This window comes from Halichoerus grypus, chromosome 8 (genome assembly GCF_964656455.1).
Source record: "Halichoerus grypus chromosome 8, mHalGry1.hap1.1, whole genome shotgun sequence".
In the NCBI taxonomy this organism is placed as follows: domain Eukaryota; kingdom Metazoa; phylum Chordata; class Mammalia; order Carnivora; family Phocidae; genus Halichoerus; species Halichoerus grypus.
Window position 1 is genome coordinate 69,679,250 of NC_135719.1, and position 19,237 is coordinate 69,698,486.

Genomic DNA, 19,237 nt, shown 5'->3' on the forward strand with positions numbered 1-19,237 from the left:
AAATGTGCTGATCTCTTAATGTTAAATGCTCGGTGCAAGTTTCTAGCTGGGCCTCCAAAGACGCAGGTCTCCACCAGGTTGGGTTAACTTGCAGTTGAGATGGCATAGTGTAGAACCATGTTCCCCCAGCCTGAATCCCCCCAGACTGCTCCCCAATATCCAAATCCCATGAGGATTTCCAGTCCTACTGACCATGAGCAATGGAAGCTTTCAGGACTCGCTGTCTGGGGCTGCCTTCCATGCCCAGGGTGGATACATCTAGTATCACTCTGAGTACATGCTTCTCTGCCTTGGGTATGTATGAACACTTGTCACTGGACACAGTTAATGAGATTGTAGCAGAATATGTATGTTAACTAGATATAAATTCGTGTTCATTTAAAGGGAAGGACATCTCTTTCTGCTCATTGTGTTATTAGCCCAGAGAGAAACTGACATTGTGATGCGTTTGACCTAGCCCAAATCATCAACATTGGATGAGTTGGGGCTTTCCCAGTTTTATACGAGAGAAAGGGTGAATTGGACAAGATAAGAATATTCAAAAGCCCCCAGGGTTCAATGTCACTTGTGAATGAAGCGCTTGGGACCCAGATTCATCATATTACTATTCAAATACATAGAGCTTATTAATTTTTTCAGTAACGATTAATAATTCAGTAAGAGTTTATTCATTATTCAGTAAGAACTAAACCACAAGCCTTCTCTGGCATTACTAACCCTCCAACTGTGGGTCTTTGGCCGTTAGGCAATAACAAGGAACATTTTTACTCCTCTTTCCAGTACATCCAAATCCATGACCTCTTTTGATTCTCATCCTAACAACCCTGTGAGGTAAGAATTGTCATTTCCAGTTTGTGTGTGAGTAGGCTGAGGTGGGGGACTCGAGTCACCTGGCGTTGCTCAGCAAGTGGGCAGTGGGGGCAGGGCCTGACCCTGGCCTTCCAGCGCTGGGTCTCATCAGGCCTCCCCCTTCTCCCCTTTCTCTTCCCTCTTGTCTTTCCTATCTCCCTTCTTCTCAATTAGTTTTCTTTCATTATAAAGAACAAAAGGTCTTAGATTGTGTCCACCTCCTTCCCCAGGGACCATCGCCTGGTCTGGCCCTCAGTCCTGTGTTTATCTGGAAAAACTTCTTTGACACAGAAGGGCAGGAATGTGCCTCCAGGCTGTCCCCTCTGTTTACCAAGAGTCTTTAGAAAATTACAAGGTGCCATCCTGCCAGAAGACTGCTGTCTGTACCCACATCCTACGTGGTGTTCGTAGTGGTATGTGCCATAATATATGTGTTTTTTTCATATGGGGAAGGAGACTCTAAATGACCTTCCCACAGTGTCCCTGGGACTTAGGGACAATCAAAACCCATCAAGTCACAGTTTTCCACACTGATTTTCTATAGGCACAGTTCATTTTCAGTTCCAGATTTTCAACAGCTTTAGTAAGATTTTTTAATGCATCCCCACAGAAAGCAGTTAACTCTATAAGGACAGGAATGAGGCAGTTGAATGCTAGTGACAGCTCTGCCTCACCCACACAAGGTGGCTGTGTGACCTTGAGTAAGTCATGTGAATTTCCTGGAACCGGAAGTACAATTAGAAGGGACAGGGGGTCCCTTCCAGATGTAATGTTCCATGATTCTAAGGATTATAATTTACCTTGTAACTCAACAAGCTTCTTAAAGGCAGGGCCCATACATCGTATCTGACCCTGGGTTATTGCCAGCATGCCCATGGAAGGGCAGGAGGGGGTGGCGAGGCAGAGACAGCACAACAGGAGAGTCCCACCAAACAGGCCGGTGGAACTTTCTGGAGGTGGAGGTTGAGGCTGAGAGCAGCCTGCAACATGAGTAGGGCCCCTGAGGGTCATGACTCAGATAGTGCCAGGCAGGGTGGAAGGAGGAAGGAATTGAGGCCCAGCTTCTGTCAGGGCACCAGAGGCCTGGTGTCCAAGGACAGCCCACCATCCAGCAGTCTTGGTCATCAGCCAAAGAACACCGTGAGGGCTGAGATGAGGGAGCAGGTGCCAGGCCATGGTGGAGAGCTGTGGCAGGTGCACATCACCTGCAGTCAGGCCAGGTAATGCAGGCCCCTGGGTACCAGGCAGTGTTCAGAAACCGAGTGCCAATCCTAGTGTGGCCGGCGGCTGTGTGGGGTGTCAGCCTTCCCTGAGCACAGGCCTGGCAACTCAAAAGTTCCACATTAGTAGGTAGTGAGGGAGTCTTGGGAAGCCCTGCAGGGGTCCGGCAGCTGCCCCAGGCCTGGGCTCTGGGGGTGGGAGTTTAGTAAAAACCCTTGTAGATAGGAGACTAAGCAGCTTGGGAGTTCCTGCTTCAGTTGGGGCTGGCTCCAGCGCGGGACAGGCCTGAGTATGGAAGGGAGAGGGATCCACTGGCCCAGTCCAGAAGTTCCAGGAGCACCTGGAAATGACACAAGGACAGCTAGTGGCTGCTGCTTCTCCCAATTGAGTATGGCAGCCCCTCCAAGTCCTTCGGTGCGATACAGTACCCTCCCCAGCCCCACCAAACCAAGCCAGGCATTCACTGTCCAAGGCAAGGAAATTGCTAGTCTTACCACGTATTCATTATATCTTCAGGAATGCAGTTAAAGTCTGACACTCTAAATAAAGCATTCCCAAATTTGGGGTTTCCCTTTCTCAAAGAATCATATAAATGATTTAAGTTGTTTTAATTCAAAAAATAGGTAAATAAGTATACTAGTGACAGAGAGGTTTCGACACCTCCCTTTCGCATCATCTGGTCTGAGCCCATCCGCGTTTACGATACGCACTTATTTTAGGTTTCAGATCTTAGCAGAATGTTCTGGGCTGTGCCCAGTGTGTGTCCATACACAGAGGCTCTCAGCTGAGGTAGAAGATGTCTCTGCTTACCCCCTTTATTCAATTTCCATTCTTCCACAAAATTATAGAAGTTTGTTTTCTTTAATAAAGGATCTTCCATAGCTACCTAGTCATTTTCTTTTTGTCATCACTGTTCTGTTTTTCATCCATTCCCATTTTATTTTCTTGACTTCTAAATGACACTATAGAATTCTGGCATACAAAGAGAACTTTTGTAACAAACATTTCTTCACGTCCTAAAGTTGGAAATCAGCAGAAGAGTGGAAATGTTGAGGAAGGGGGTGACACAGCCGAGCAGAGCCCACCCAGCAGGGTTCACCACCCCTCCGGTGACAGTCCCTGGCCTGCTACGGCCCGCTGATCAGGGTTTCTGGAGTTTCCCCTTCGTGTACTGGGGGTCCCTGTCCCAGACGGAGCTTCTGCCGTCTGGCATGGTCCCACACAGCTGGTCTTGTGCAGAAAGGACCTCAGTACCATCTATAGAGATCCTGGGGTTCAAACTCTCCATGGAGAGGTTACAGGAATTTTCATCTCCCTGTTCACTGGGCACAGATTTCCATGCAGATTAGCCACTTACGTCAGATCAGCCATTTGCATCAGCCTCCAGTTTCATTTCCTGGTGCTCCCGGGCACCGGCCCTGCTGAAACTTTCTTTAGGTCTTCTGGTTAATCGCCAGAACTAAGGTCTTTCTGCCCAGGCCCCACCCACCCCCCTTGCTCCCTGCGCAGACTCGGCACAGCTCAGCGCCAGAGACCTTGCCCAAGTCAGTCGCCCCACCTCATCCCCAGCCACGCACCACCGGCCCGCTTCCAAAGCAGGGAGCTCACGGCACTGTGCTGGCCCCTGGTCTCCCAGAACCTTCACGCACACAGGAGGTTAGCGGAGGCTCATTCTAACCCTCCGTCGGCTCCTGGCCCCCACAACAGTCTGCCTTCCCCACTCTCTGAGATGTGCCACAGCCACACACACGGCCCTGCCCCAAATAGGGCCCACAGCGTGTTACCTCCACACCACCGTCTGCGCTCTCCACTCTCCTGGATGGCCACAGCCCTCCCTCACATCCTCCCAGTCTTCGGGGCCCAACTCAGGTGTCACCTCTTCCCGGCCCTTCTCTCCCACAGCCTTTATCTGTCACAGCCCACTCCCCTCCTGATCCTTCTGGGTGGGGTTTTCTCTGCCCCTTTCCCTCAGTGGTCTCAACCACTCCTGTGGTTCTGGCCACCACCTCTGCTCCAGCTCTTAAACCCGACACCCAGGCCAGCTCTCTCTGGAGCTCGGACTCGGCGGTGGGGGTGGGGGGGGACCCTCTTTCCAGGCACCTGTAGACAGCGCCATCTTGGGGTCCTTCATGTACTTCACATTCTAGACGCCCAGAACAGTTTTGTAATGTAGCCCCCCAGCCCCCTGATCCTCACTCTTCTGTCTGGAGGGCCATGGCCCTGCACGGGCACCTGTTATGTGTTATGATACATTTAAGACGCCTTCCTGTTTATCTTTCTGGTGCAGTTCTAAATAGCGTGTCCTTACTGACATATGCCCCTTCAGGTACATGCCTACATTATCAGCCACCTGAAGAAGGAGATGCCGACTGTGTTCGGAAAGGAAAACAAGAAGAGAGAGCTTATCAGCAGATTGCCAGAGATCTACCTTCAGCTGCAGCGAGAATACCAGATTTCTGCCGGAGACTTCCCAGAAGTCAAGGCAATGCAGGTACTGGGAGCCCATTGTAGCATCATGGGCAGGTAATGGAGAGCAATGCCACCTTGTCTGGCTGGTTGCTGGGTACTCATGAGGGTTTCATGGTTTAGGAGAGAGAATGCGGGTCACCTGGGTGACTCAGTCACTTAAGCATCCAACAACTGATTTCGGCTCAGATCATGATCTCAGGGTCACGAGATCAAGCCCCAGTCAGACTCCGTGCTGTGTGTGGAGCCTGCTTAAGATTCTGTCTTGCCCTCTCCCCCCACCCCTCTTAAAAAAAAAGGATAGAGAATGCAATGAATGCATCTTCCTAATGGTGATCCATGATAATAGGCTTCTGTGAATAAAGCAGAGATTGTCTGCCTCCCCAAAACATTTAACCAAAAAGGGACACATTTCAAGAAGTAAATTTATACAGTGAAATATTAGCCATCAAAAAGAATGAAGTCTTGCCATTTGCAACGATGTGGATGGAGCTAGAGTGTATTATGCTAAGTGAAATAAGTCAGAGAAAGACAAATACCACAGATTTCACTCATGTGGAATTTAAGAAACAAAACAGATGAACATAGAGGAAGGGAAGGAAAAGTAGAAACAGAGAGGGGAGGCAAACCATAAGAGACTCTTTTTTTTTTTTTAAGATTTTATTTATTTATTTATTTGTCAGAGAGAGCACAAGCAGGGGGAGCTGCAGGCAGAGGGAGAGGGAGGCAGGAAGCCAGATATGGGACTCGATCCCAGGACTCCAGGATCATGACCTGAGCTGAAGGCAGATGCTTAACCGACAAAGCCACCCAGGCGTCCCCATAAGAGACTCTTAACCCTAGGAAACAAACTGAGGATTGTTGGAGGGGAGGGGGGTGGGGGGATGGGGTAACTGGGTGATGGGCATTAAGGAGGCATGTGATGTAATGAGCACTGGGTGTTGTATGCAACTGACGAATCACTGAACTCTACCCCTGAAACTAATAATATACTAGGTTACCTAAATTGATTTTAAATAAAAAATTACATTTGTAACAAAAAAGAAGTAAATTTAGGTCATGTGAAAAAATCAGATGAGCAGGCCTCTTAGGCTGTGTTCAAAGTTGTTCTGGCATTAAGTGACCCCTGTTTTTTGGAATCCCAGAACCCTAAGGGAAGTAGAGCTGGCAATGACCGTGGAGGTCACCTCGGGCGGCACCCTCAAGCCTGGACCCCAGGCACTGTGAGAGTACGCACTCAAGCAGCATTGCTGTTGCAGGCTCAGGGCCCTGCTCAGAGCCCAGAGGGCTCTCCGGGCGTGGCTGGACTTCACAGGCGCAGCAAGTTGTGCTCACTAAAGGTTTTGCCTACGGGTTGGCATTGGGCAACTTTGGGCCCGATGTTAGGGTCTCCCTGAGTTGTGTCTGAGCAGCCCCGATGAGCCCAAATGCGTGCTGCGTTCAGCCACCCTGGCCTGTCGGTGTGTCTATATCTACCACCCTGCCGTGGCGTTAGTAAAGCACATCAATGCTGACCACGTCTTCCCAAACGAGGCCACCCCACCTGGCTCCTCACAGAGCCAGACTGACCACCTTTTTGTCCAGAGCAAGGACCCATCTGCCCTAGAGGCCACCGTCCTCCTGGAAAGCGGGCCACACAAACTCAGATGCCCGTAGCTAGTGAGGCAGGCCAGGCAAAGAAAAACCACATCGCCCTCTTTGATTCTCTCTTGTCTTCCCACATTTGATGGAGATGTGGGTTCTGGGAAATGGGACTCTCCCAGGAGGAAAACAAGTGTGCGAGTACAGTGAGAACTTGTGGGGGCCGGTTGGGGAATCTGTGCCCCGCTTCACTGTGTGGAAAAGGCCGGACCTGCCCGGTGGGAACACAGGCCTGGATGGTTCAAAAGAAGCTGCAAATCTAGATTTGTATGTAAAGTCCCCTGGTTTTCAACTTGTAGCTCAAACTTTCAAAGAGTACTACCTAGGCCAGACAGAGCATCCTGCAATTCTGGCCACACCCTGGAGACCTCCAGGTACCATCTTCTGCCCTGAGCCACAGAGAAGGACGGGGCTAGAAGAGTGGTCGAAGATACGCAGCTGGAAGGTGGGCCGGCAAGCTGCCTGGCTGCCTCAGAAGGGCGTCGGAGGAGGAGAGATGGAGCAGTGGGGGCAAGGATCAACAGGCAGCAGGAGGGAGACGCTTCGGCCTTGAGGGGTTTTGTAATGTAAACTTTCTATAAAGGACACACTAACATAGGAGTGGGTCATACTTACTGTTGAGGTGGCAGGGTTCAAGGTGATAAGAGCATGGAATATATCATGTGGTCAGATACGACTTAGCTGGCTTCAAAATAAATCCAGAACATCTTTTTTCTTCCAGAAATGAAATAGGTAGTCCTGTACTCAGAGGATGAACTGGGGGGCGGGGGATGGTTCTGATCACAAGATGGCTAATTGGAGGGCTACTGGGCCTCCGGAGCAGTCTTCCTGGGCAGGCCCGCCTTCACGCCCTTGGGCTATGCCCTGCCCCCATGAGCAAACCGAGGGACAGCTGTCTCTTTGCATCCTTCAGATATTTTTTAAGGGAAATTGGTTTCTTGACTGCAATGAAAGCTAAAATAAATACACAGTGCACACTATGGCCTAATGGGGCTTCTGTGGCTCATTAGCCTCATGAGCTACCACAGTGCCCCACCCACAAGAAGGTGCCACTCCCAAGACCTGAGGCACCCCTGAGCCCAGCAGGAAGCCGCTATAAGCCTCCTTTACAGGACCTGCACACCTGTCCGCAGGTGACCTCCCATAACACAGGTAGCACGCGGCGACCAGAGCTTCTCACGGCCGTGTTAGCCTCGGCTCAGCCACGTCAGAGGAAGCCCAGGCCTCTCTGAGCTGGAGCAGGGGGGCAGTCCCTGGGGAAGAAGACAAGGAAGCCATGGGCCCCTGTTTTAGCATCTCGGGAGAGGCCTTAGCACCATCAGTAGACACCTGAGTGCCCCTAGCCCTTGCAGTGAGGAGCGCCACCCGACGGGTACCCTCATCTGCCCGTGTTCATTTACTCACTCACCAAGAAATATTAATTAAGTGTACCATGCCAGGCACTGTTCTAGGTCCCTGGGATAAATCCGTGAACAAACAGCACACATCCCTGCCCCTACGGAGTGTATGTTCTGGATTCCAGTATTAGCCACTGCGACTGTGGCTGGCAATGAAGTTTTGGCAGCCAAGCCTGTTGTTAGGACTTGTGCTCTTTGTCACAACCCTAGTGCTGGGGTGCTTCAGTGTCATTCATTTATTTATTCAGTGGCTCTCTCCCTCATGAGGCTCCGGAGGCCAGTGACCCATGTCCTGGCACCGCCATATCCCCAGGGGGGTAGCAGGTGCCCAATGAACAGTTAGATGAGCTCCTTGGCAACTTAGTGTGTGTGTATATCGAGCAGGCTGGAGGATAGTGAAGTTCTCGGACCGTGACCTCGCCCTGACACCCACACGGCTTATAGAGAGCCCAGCAGTTTTCAGAGCAAGTCCCTGGAAGCTGGAAGAGGACTCCTCCTTGGGAAGCTGGCCAGGCCCTGACCACACCACCCCAGTCCCTTCAGGGACTCCCCAAGGAACAGGGCAGGACTGGAGGCCCGTGACCTGCTGGAGAAGCAGCCTGGGTCTGCCCTGCCCCCTTTCGGGAGGGAATCCGACTTACCACACGGAAGGGTCCAGCCTGGAGAGTGAGAACACTAGCAAGGCCCCTTGGATCGAGGACTCAGTTTCCCTCCTCGGAGAGCCCGGCCCCCTCAGCTGACGAGGGGGCAGCGTTCCCACGGCAGAGGGCAGCAGAGCCGTCGCCACCTGCTCAGCCTGACTGTAAACTGGAACACGGCTTCTGGTGAACGCGGGCAGTGAGCGGGCAAGAGAGAGGCCAGGGAGCTGGGCTGGGAACTGACCTTTGTGCCTTGGGAGGGAGAAGTTCCAGGATCCCGGGCTTGCTGGCTTTGATGGATATAACTGCTGACGGGTAAATCTGTAAATTCCCCTGTGTGTATTCATCCCAATACAAAGATGTCCTTTGGGAGCGAACCCGGTGGAGGGCAGGGATGGCGCGGTTTCACTTGCACCCCATACTCCCTGGTCAGGCCTTGGGATGAGAGTAGAGGGCTTGTTTCCTCTGTGCCCTCCAGGCAAGGGGTGGCTGCTACTGTTACTTCCTGTCCACCCCTGCAGACATGTGGCCATTTCCCCTTCCAGCGGATTGCCATCGGAACCATGGACCCCGCAGGCAGCTGGAAGGTTCGGGCGGACTCTGCCCTCGTTCGTCTGCTTGGCCAGACACAGGGGCTTTGTGTGTGCTCGGAGCTCAGGCTCATTCATGGGGAAGGAGGGTAGGTGTCTGTGCACCCAGGGGAATCCAGACTTGTTTACCGCAGCAGCACTCGGATTTTTGTGTAGGCTGCCTGCTCTCCTCCTCCTGGGCTTCGCCTTCTCCATTCCCCTGGCTGATTGAGCGAGCGGCAGTCGGCAACACTGAGTGCTGGTATTGGAGTGGCATGCAGGTGGCCGTGGTCTGTCGGTGAGGATAGACGACACGCAAACCGGAATGGGTTTAGAAACCGGGCCCGCATCACCGTGTGGCTCTCAGCGGAGCGCCGGCTGCTCACCGGGTGTCAGCCCAGCCCGGCCCTGCGTGGTTCGAGGGCTTCAGAGTTTGCTACTGAGAAGAGTGTGGACGTGCCCCCTACACATCCATCAAGCTGTTTAGCTTTTAGCTCTGTCCCTCCACCTGAAGCTCAGGGCCCCCCTTCCAAGTAACAGCACAGAATGTCTGCCCTGCTGGTACCCTCTAGAGACCACAATTCTGACTCATGTCCAACCACACGGGATAGGGTAAACGAAGAACAGCGCAGCTGTACAGTTCGATATTATACAGCTCTTACAAATAAGGTTGTATAAAAATTATTATCAGGGAAAGATGTGATACATTTTTTTCTTAAAAATGAAAGTTGTCAAACAGTATGGTCTTATTTCAGTTAAACAGTGTGTGTGTGTGTGTGTGTGTGTGCGCACGCGCTTGCACGCATTTATAAAAATGGCTGGAAATATGTGCCCAAAGAAAGTTAGCAGAAGGTATTCCTGGGTGATGGAATTTTAAGTGGTTGAAATTTTTTATTTTGTCTATCAGTTTTTTCCCAAATTTTTACAATAAAGATGTGATATTTATGATTGCACAAAATTTTGCTTTTTTCCCCCTAACTGCCCATCACATTACTTCTGCCCAGAACAGTCAGGTCTGAGTGAAACCTCTTTTACTCAGGGGTCTCCCTACCTCATCTCCAGAAAATTGCACACCTGGATGGCCCCTCACTGGCCTTCTAGAATTTTCCTAACAGAAATATTTCGCATAAAGCCCATATAAAAACTTCCATATCTGGAATTTTCTGCATTTATTTGGCAAAACTGTGTTGAAGACATTTTTCAAAGATCATAAAAGGCCCCAGGTACCTCTCATAATTCAGAAAAAGTTTGTCTCTTGCAACAAACAGGTGGTTTCTTCCCTCAGGCAGTGAGAGGGTGCCCCCCTGCCCCCGCACCCCAGCCAGGGCGTCTGAGGGGCAGTAGCTTTTCTCACCTTAGAAGTCTGATGTAATGGTCCCCTTGCTCTCCCTCTCAATTACTTAGCTTTTCCCTTTCTAATGACTTTCTTCTATTTCATGTTATCATTTTTCCACTGTAAGCTAAGTCAAACCCTTTTTGAAAGTAGACAGGAACTAAAAAAACTAGAATGTTTTCCCTCTTTTAGAACATAAGCTCCCTAAGGGCAGAGACTGTGGCTCTTTGTGGTTATATTATCCCCAGGCTCCAAACAGAGCCTGGCAATAACTGTTGGATGGGTCAATGGATGAAGGATGGATGCAAGGATGGATGGATGGATGGATGGATGGATGGATGGATGGATGGATGAGTAACCAAGGAGAACCAAGGTAGGAAGGACTGCTTCTACAGGGCCATCCACAGAGCCTATGTGGCATCTACAGTTGGCTCCCATCCCAGTCGGGCAACTGCTGTGTCCCAGGGCCCTCCCCAGTTCCTGCCATGTTCCTGCCACTCTGTCTGCTGATGGGCCAGTTCTCCTGGCAGGTGGAGCTGAGACCTGCCCTGCCCGGGCTAGTGATACTCAGCCCCACTGGCTGGATTTCTACTCACCCTCCCCATTCCTACTCTTTTCCCACTTACCAGTTTCAACTTTTACTTATTTGTACCTTAAACAACATTTTTTTAACATCCCAAAACAACATCCTTAAATAATTGTTTTACCTAAAAAGACCCTGTGGCACAGCGTCATGTTACAGCACAAAAGAGCATTAGTCAAGAGGCAGGAGCCAGGGACTCTCGTTTTGGCTCTGTCAGAACACCCCATGTGCTGTCCATCAAACAGGGTTATTCACCCCTGCCCTTCCTTACTCCCAGCATTGTTGTAAAGATCAACAGAAGTATGTCATAAGATCACCTTAGAAGGTAAAATGTTTAATCTCTAGAGCACACACACACACACACACACACAAAGGCAAGCTTGAAGGAAGGGTGTCCAGAAGCTCTAGGGGACACGTGGCTGCCCACCAAAGATTAGCTACTGTAAAAAAAAAAGTTGTGTTCTATGCATCTTGTTTCTTGTTCCAAAAGCCGCTCCTGGATCTGGTGAATTCGGGTGTGGGGACCCCACCAAAGAGAGAGAGCTCTGGAGCAGCCCAGGGATGGGATGTCTGCTTAAAGGAAAATTCTGCCTACAGCTCGCCCTCTCCCTGTCTGCTTCCTAAGCAAGGGCCTGTGACCAAGTCTGTGGTTTCTCCTCTTGCAGGAACAGCTGGAGAACTATGACTTCACCAAATTCCACTCTCTGAAGCCCAAGCTGATCGAGGCAGTGGACAACATGCTGACCAGCAAGATCTCGTCCCTGATGAACCTCATCAGTCAGGAGGAGATAAGCATGCCCACGCAGCTCGTGCAGGGCGGGGCCTTCGACGGCACCACTGAGGGCCCCTTCAACCAGGGCTACGGGGAGGGCGCCAAGGAGGGTGCTGACGAGGAGGAGTGGGTCGTGGCCAAAGACAAGCCCATCTACGATGAGCTCTTCTACACCCTGTCGCCTGTCAACGGCAAGATATCAGGTGTCAACGCCAAGAAGGAGATGGTGACATCCAAGCTGCCCAACAGCGTCCTGGGCAAGATCTGGAAGCTGGCTGACTGTGACTGTGATGGCATGCTGGATGAGGAGGAGTTCGCGCTGGCCAAGCACTTCATCAAGATCAAGCTCGACGGCTACGAGCTGCCCAACAGCCTGCCCCCCCACCTCGTGCCCCCCTCCCACAGGAAGTCCTTGCCAAAGGCCGACTGAGGGGTGGGCTGCTCTCAGGGCAGGCAGTGGGCGGTAGGGATGGGGGGGAGGGGGGGAGGCCCGGGCCTGAGGCCCGTGCTGCCACTGACTTACTGACCCTGGCCACGGCACTGCCCTCTCTGTGCCTCAGTTTCCCCACCTGTGGAATGAGGAGGGCAGACACAGGTCACTAGATGAGGTTCTTTCACCTCTAAAATTCCCTGAGTTTCTATTAAAATATTGGGAGGCGGAGGGGGATAAGGAGATTGAAGGGTTGAGAAAAAAGAGAAATTGACCAAAGAGTACTGGGAAGCCTGGAGAGACATAGACATTTCTGGATAGAATCCCACAACCACAGGGAGTGAGCCGGGGGCTCTTCCGGAGCTGGCGAGCCTGAACTGCGCTGGGCCACACATCATCATGCACCTGCCTTGGCTCCTGTCTGTCCCTTAGAGGGTACCAGGAGGGAGCAAAGTTGATCTTATTTATTTCGTTTCCTGCTGTGTTGAGAGTGGAACATAACAGAGCACAGAAGGTTTCTGTTCTCTCCAGGCCATCTACCAAAGAGAAGACTGCTTCCCCCGGGTTTGTGCCTGTGTTTGCCCCCATCCCTCCTGCAGGCTCGAGCAGGACAGGCAGCCAGGCCAGCAGAGAGCATCTGTGATACCCAGCAGCCCCCTGACTAACCCACCCAGAGCTCCCCCCACCCCGGACCTTCCCAGCAAAGTTGCATTTGGTTGAGAATTTGGAACTCAGAACCTTTATTAGCCCCTGGCAAGATTTCTAGTATTCAAGTCATGTTGAAGTCTGAAGGTTGGCTTTTCTTACTGGTCTGTCCAATAATTTGTAGCAAAGTCTATTTATCATAATGAAACTACAGTAAAGGAAAGAGGTGGTTCTCTGCTGTCGTCAGTGTGGTGACATGTCCCCAAGCCTCCTTGGTCAATGACAGGATTTAAATTTAAACCCATGTCTTGGTGCCTGCAGTGTGGGGGGCCTAGGGACCCAAGGGGAATGCAAGGTCAGCCCGCCTCAGGTTGTCAGGTAGTAAAGGTCATTCTCTAGCTTTACACACTTTTTATTTTAAAAAATGGGCATTTTTATTATGTCCAGTTTTTCTTACAAGAAAAGCCTTTATATAGAAACAGGACAGAATCTTTCATATGAAGCCTTTTCTTCAAAAGGCTGTGAGGTTCATAGTGTGCATGCCCATCACAAGGCAGGATTTGGTTCCTGAGTGTTCTCTCTCTAAGTGTCTGTATAAAGCTCTCCTCTGGTCCACTCGCTCAGGTGCCCGTCAGGCGGAGGTGGAAGCGGGTAATGCTCACTGCCACCTTCCCTCCTCTGTGGGCTACTCCATTATTATTTATGCAATACAAAAGAGAGGCACAAAATGGTGATGTCCACATGGCACCGAAGTGAAGGAAATCAGAACAGTCCCTCCCGAGCCTTACAAAAACCACCGTTTTTTCTTTTTATGATATTGCCTGTGACATCAGGGTCAGAAATGCAGACTTAACATTTTTATTTTGGGGAAGCTTTTATCCAGATGCCACCCCTCACACTCCCTAGTTTACTTTTTAAATACTATCACTTTAAGAGAAGTAAATTCATAATAGGATTTTTAATCTTAATAAGCACTTTGAAATTAATCAAATATGTAGCAAAGAAAGGTTTATGTCAGTACTGTAATATAAGCAGATGGTTTGGTGAACACATGAGGACTGCCCAAGTGTGTACCCACAGGGGGTCCTCCAAAGGGCGAAGCAGAGCGAAGAAGAGAGAATTCATTGGTCCAAAGGTTTAGCGATGCCAGGGTTAGCTGGTTTTCCATTCAGAATTATCCTGTTCCTTTAGTTCTTCCCAATCGTCATAAAGATATATATATATATATACACACACCTACACCACATGAGTATGTATTCTTGATACTTGTCAATGGGTATATATGCAGATATGGCCCAGTTTTGTCTATGCAGAGACATAGAGGAAAGCTTTTAGCAGACTGAGGTTTCTGCTTTCTACACGGAAGGAAACTTCTCGTGGCACTGTGATCGCCACCCCCATGCCGTCAGGTGGGAGAACATCTGGCAGCTGCATCCTTTCCCTGCTGAGAAAGAAAAAAAAAAAAAAAGGAAATCACATGCCCATTTTTCTTAACATCTTCTCTTACAACATGAAGTCATTCGTTGTGAAAAAGTTGATTGGAAAGAAAAGCCCTGGAAAACCTCAGGGATGGCTGCCAAGGATGAGGACCCGTATGTTCCCAGGACCTGCACAAAGTTCCTTGAGTCTGTGTCCAAAACACCCCTTACCCTGCCTCCCGTGCAGCAGGGCTGGGGGAGAGCAGAGCGCTCTAGGATTCTATTCACACTGCCCGACCGCATTGCCTTCCCCACATCACCCGAGTTTTCAAAGTACTCCCTCGGCAGAGCGTTCGCAGCAGGGCAGGAGGGTGGAGGTAGGTAAACTCTAGCACTGAGACTCTCCATGCTCTCCACAACTCCACAGAAGAAGATCTAAGAATGTTGACTCCATTTTCCACACAGCCCCTGGTACCAGGTAACAAACCTCCGCAGCCTTGAGTTTAGGGGGGATGTCAATTTCGGCCTCCCCCTCCCAAAGTCAGCTTGCAAGCTGGAAGCCTGCCAGTGAGGCCCTCCTGAACCGATCTGTAAAGAAACGTTGCACCAAGACCTCTCACAACCCTCCGGTTTCGTGGCGACATGCAGACGTCCAACCTGCTCCAGCCTCGTGCTCCAGCCCAGCTTTGTACGTGGAGTCCTTCCTTACTGCACACTGGCATGGCCCACGGGTCCCCCTGCGATGGGGAGGGCCATTCATCTAGCTGACTTTCGTCTTTCCAGGGCTGGACTGGGTTCTCCTCGGAGCACTTGTCATTATGGAGCTATAGCGTCTTTCGATTTGGAGTTGTGGTTCCTCCTGCAGGACGGTGGGCCTTTGAGGAGTTAAATTCTGTATCATGGGACTGAGTGTCCAGGCGGGTCAAAGAGCATGTGCGGAGAAGCCAATGCCTCCTGCCCTCCCCTCAACCCGCACCCTGATTACCAGCCCACAGGGGAAGCCTCCGCAGAGCCCTGGCCCCACCACCCCTGATCACAGCCCTTTGCCATGCTTCTGCTGGGCCTCCCGAGAAGCCGCCTGTCCACCACACAGCGAATGTCTTACGCTGCAGCCCACTGCCCAGCGGGGGGCTTAGCCACCAGTCACGGCCTGACAGCCACCACTGGGACCTCCCCACTTTGCACCGTTACACTCCTTCATTACTCCCAGAGCAGTACCCCAGGCAAATTGCCTTGAAGATCAGGAAAGCGGTTAACAGAGGCGCTGTTTATTTCCTCCGCAGAATGTAGCAGAGAAATAACGCTCTTATGACAGATAACCACTGAGTTTAATCAGGTAAACATGGGCCTAATTTAAGAGTGTATCAAGTTACGTGTCCATTAGCCAATGCAGTTAATACACAATGCTTCTATTTTTTTGTAATCTTGTTTAGAAGTGTCAAACAAATGAAACAATCTATTGATCAATAAACTTCTGAAAAATTTACTACCTTTCCAACATTGGTTCTGGTTTTCCAGTGACCCAGTTGTCTCAGGAGTAAAGCAGGGGGGCACCTGGGTGGCTCAGTCATAAAACGTCTGCCTTCAGCTCAGATCATGATCCCAGGGTCCTTGCTCGGCGGGGAGCCTGCCACTCCCCGTGCTTGTGTTCCCCCTCTCGCCACTGTCTCTCTCTGTCAAATAAATAAAATCTTTAAAAAAAAAAAAAAAAAAAAAGAGTAAAGCAGGGATCCAACGGAAATGAGGCAGAGGAGTTAGGGGGGAGGGTGTGCCCCTCTGTACGCCACCCCTGTGACCCCCAACTCTCCCTATGTCCTCTAGGCTGGGAGACTCCCAAAGTGGGGCTTCTTGAGCTGGAAAGCAGCTCCATCAGCTGGGGGCAGAAGCCGGGTCTGGGAGCAGGCCCCAGCTGAGGATGACTGGAGACCAGGACGGAACCATGGAAGGAGACCCTTCCATGGACGCTGGGAAGGGCATCGCTGAGCACCCTCAAAGGAGTTGGGTGCCTGCTGCCTCGTCCTGTCCAGCTCGGAGGCAAGCCCCTGTGCCTGAAGGTGCAGGAGTGCTAGGGTGGGCGCCCCCTGGCCGGCTGGCATTGCTCCTGCCTCTTGTCACACAGCCCTATGGCGGACATCTGGGTTTTTCCCACTGTCACTCATCTACCCTTGTGGTGATCCAGACCCGAAATTTCCTTTGCAGAGCACTCCCTACTTCCCCACCCTCCATCTGAGCCACAAGGTTTGGGTGGGATAGACACCTCTCCGGGGTGGGTCATGATTGGCTTCAGCCAATGAGAGTATTTCATCCCCCTGGTCACAAAAATTGGTTCAGGAATGGACATGTGGCTCAGTTCAAGCCTATGAGAGCCAAGCCCCTCAGACTTTTCTTCCAACTCTTGAGAGAAATGTTCTCTCTTCTCTGAACCATGCAGTGTAGAGCAGTGAGCCCATTGGTACAATATGAATGGTATTGAGAGGAGTGTCCAGAGCTACTGGGGGCAGAGGAGTGAGGTTAGGCTGGCAGCAACCACCCTCTGGAGCATGAAGGTGAAGGAAGCATCGAGAAAGGCAGAGGGAGTCCAGGCCTATGGTGCCATTGTTTGAAACTGCTGGATCAAACCTCACCTAAAGTCCTCCTCCTGCCAAACATTTCAGTCCTCTGGGCCAATACATTCCTTTTATGTTGTTTAAATCTGTTTGACTTGAGATCTTAGTTACTCACCACATAAATAATCCAAAACTAGGTACTGACTAACAAGGGATTCTCCTTTCAGCAGGGGCTGCAATCAGTGGCAGCAAGAGGAGCCAGGCCTTGCTGCGTGTGCAATGGCTTTAGCTGCATCTGCTAAGGAGAGCTAAGGAGAAAGAAAAGCAGGCTCAGATGGTTAAGCAGCTGCCTTCGGCTCAGGTCATGATCTCAGGGTCCTGGGATCAAGCCCCACATCGGGGTCCTGGCTCAGTGGGGAGCCTGCTTCTCCCTCTCCCTCTGCTTCTCCCCTGCTAATGCTCTTGCTCTCTCTCTGTATCTCTGTGTCTCAAATGAAGACATAAAATCTTTTTTTTTAATGAATAAATAAAATCTTAAAAGAAAAAAAAAAAAACAGTTCCCCAGCCCCACTCAACAACCTAATACAACAACCTCTGCTGAGGTCTGTGTGCAAAGCATCATGCAGCTCCAGCCTGTCCATTGGTGGTCACATCATACAAGATGCCCTGGGCCAAGGCTCTTAATAGGAGGAGAAACAAGCTGAGAGAGAGGGGCTAGGTGGCAGGGAACCTGCTAGAAGGAGCAGGATTTTTAACTGGGGCTGATAGGATAGGAAAATGTGGACAATGAGGAACAGAAGGGACATTCTAAGCTGAAAGAACAGCTGAAGCCCCGATGCAGGCAGAAAAGCTCTGGTCCATTGGAGGCAATGGGGTCTTCATAGGCACGAGCAGAGCTGTGCTCTGGGGGGTAAACTGGGGGGCTGTGCCTAGACTGATGTGCAGGCAAGATGTCGAGTCAGGGAACGGTGATGGGGCCGTGCGGGGGCAGTGCAAGTAGACAGGGTGGGATGGTAGACCGTGGGGTTCTGAGGAGCACGGAGCAGCTGCCCCTGAGGACTGGCTCCATCTGGGGCTGTGAGTGAGGAAGAAGCCCGGGCTCACTCCAACACCGGGAAGCCAGCCAGTGGCGGGAGGGACCTCACAGGGAGAGGGCAACAGGGGATGAAGCTCCTCTCAGATGCAGGGGAGCTGCCCCCAGCCCGAGAGCACCATGCCCCTCACTCCCAGCCACAGGCCCGGGGTTCCAGAGTGCTTTGTCCTGCGCAGCTCTGGAGGGCAGGCTGTGGCTGCGCTCCTCTCTCACCAGCCTTGGCTGCCAGGGACACCTGCCCGAGAAGTGCCGCATCTCCTCTCAGAGTCTCTGGGGCTGCTGGATGAAACCACAGACACCCACCCCGGACCAGTGACTATGACCCCGAGGTTAGCCAGAACATTTTGTGAAGCCACCCGAATTAGAACTCTCTCTGGCATGCAGTTCAAGATTGCTCAGGGAGGGAGAGAGAGTTGCCTGCGGGCTCCCTCCACAGCCCCTGCCCTGAGCCCTGAGACCCAGACAGCTCTGTGGAAGCATGGGTGCTGGGGGCCTCACCATGAAGCCCCCAAAAGTGAACACTGTGTCCCTGGCTTTGGAGGAGACTCTGTCATTCCCACGGCCTTTGCAGCTCCTAGTTACCCTCTCCCAGGGAAAGCCCCCTTCAGAAAGTGGCCCCTGGGCATGAGGGAGCACCCACCATTCAGCCCTGGGCCAAGTCAGGGCCTGGAAAGCTGAGCCTGGGGTCCAAGGACTCCCCTCCATCTATGGTGGCATTCCCCTGGACAGGATGAGAGGGCTGGCATGCTCCCTCCCATCTCCACCCCTGTGGGTGCTCACAAAGAGGCCCTGCAGCAGTGCCAAAGGGCAGTCCCAGACTGGGAAGTGGGGGCAGAAGCTTCTGAGCAGGGGCTCTGCCATGTGGGTACCTGGACTGCAGCACCCCAATGGCACTCCCACCCAGCTCGGGGAGCTCCCACGGGCCTCTGTGCCTTGACAGCCAGGACCCCCACCTGACACTGGGAGCATGGGAGGTGGGGGAAGGATGAAGGAGGAGATCCTGGGGCCATAGGCTAGAACATTCCTGAGCCACCCCCTCCCTGTCTGGACCACGCCCTTCGGCAGGTGGGAGGACAATGCCCGCTGTGTGCCGTCACCCCTGCCCCGTGGCTCAAGAGGAGGGCCGTGGTGTGGCCCCGGCTCCAGCCTTGGCCTCTCCTGTGGTTCTCTCCCTCCCCACGCAGCCCCTACTATCTGCCATTTCCATCCGTCCAGTAGGGTCTCCTTCCCGGCACAGACATCGCTGAGGTGAGTCCTGTTTTCCTCCCACCTGCCCTTTTCATCCTAAGAAGCAGCAGCTAGTCGCCCGTGGTCTGAGGAATCTGGAAAGTGGGGTGGGGCAAAGGGCTCGGAGGCATTTAAGTGTAGGGCACCAGCCGGGAGCCCCAGAACCTTACCTGGCTAGGCCCTAAGCCACAAGCGCCCCCTCCAAATGTGGGGACCATTCACACTCCTTCCCCAATCTCCATGCCCCTCAACATCTCCAGCTTAGAGAAATACCCAGTGGCCCCTCATCCCTGCAGGCCTGCTGGCTGGTCGGCCCCACGGTCCCCAGCAGCTCCTTGGGGCCACAGGGCACCTGCAGCAGGAGGCCAGCCCCAGAGCCCCAGGGCAGCTCCCCGAGTCCTGTCCCACC

At 52.0% G+C, this 19,237-nt stretch overlaps 1 protein-coding gene across 1 annotated transcript in view; it reads left to right on the forward strand.

Moving 5' to 3' along the window:
• The window catches only part of EHD4 (EH domain containing 4), a 78,901-nt gene extending 63,453 nt beyond the window's left edge, over positions 1-15,448 (forward strand). The window contains exons 5-6 of the mRNA XM_036084596.2: positions 4,397-4,561; positions 11,363-15,448. Coding sequence (XP_035940489.1) covers positions 4,397-4,561; positions 11,363-11,899 — 702 coding nt within the window. The 3' untranslated portion in view covers positions 11,900-15,448. The remainder of the gene's footprint in view (positions 1-4,396; positions 4,562-11,362) is intronic.
• The last annotated feature ends 3,789 nt before the right edge of the window (positions 15,449-19,237 follow it).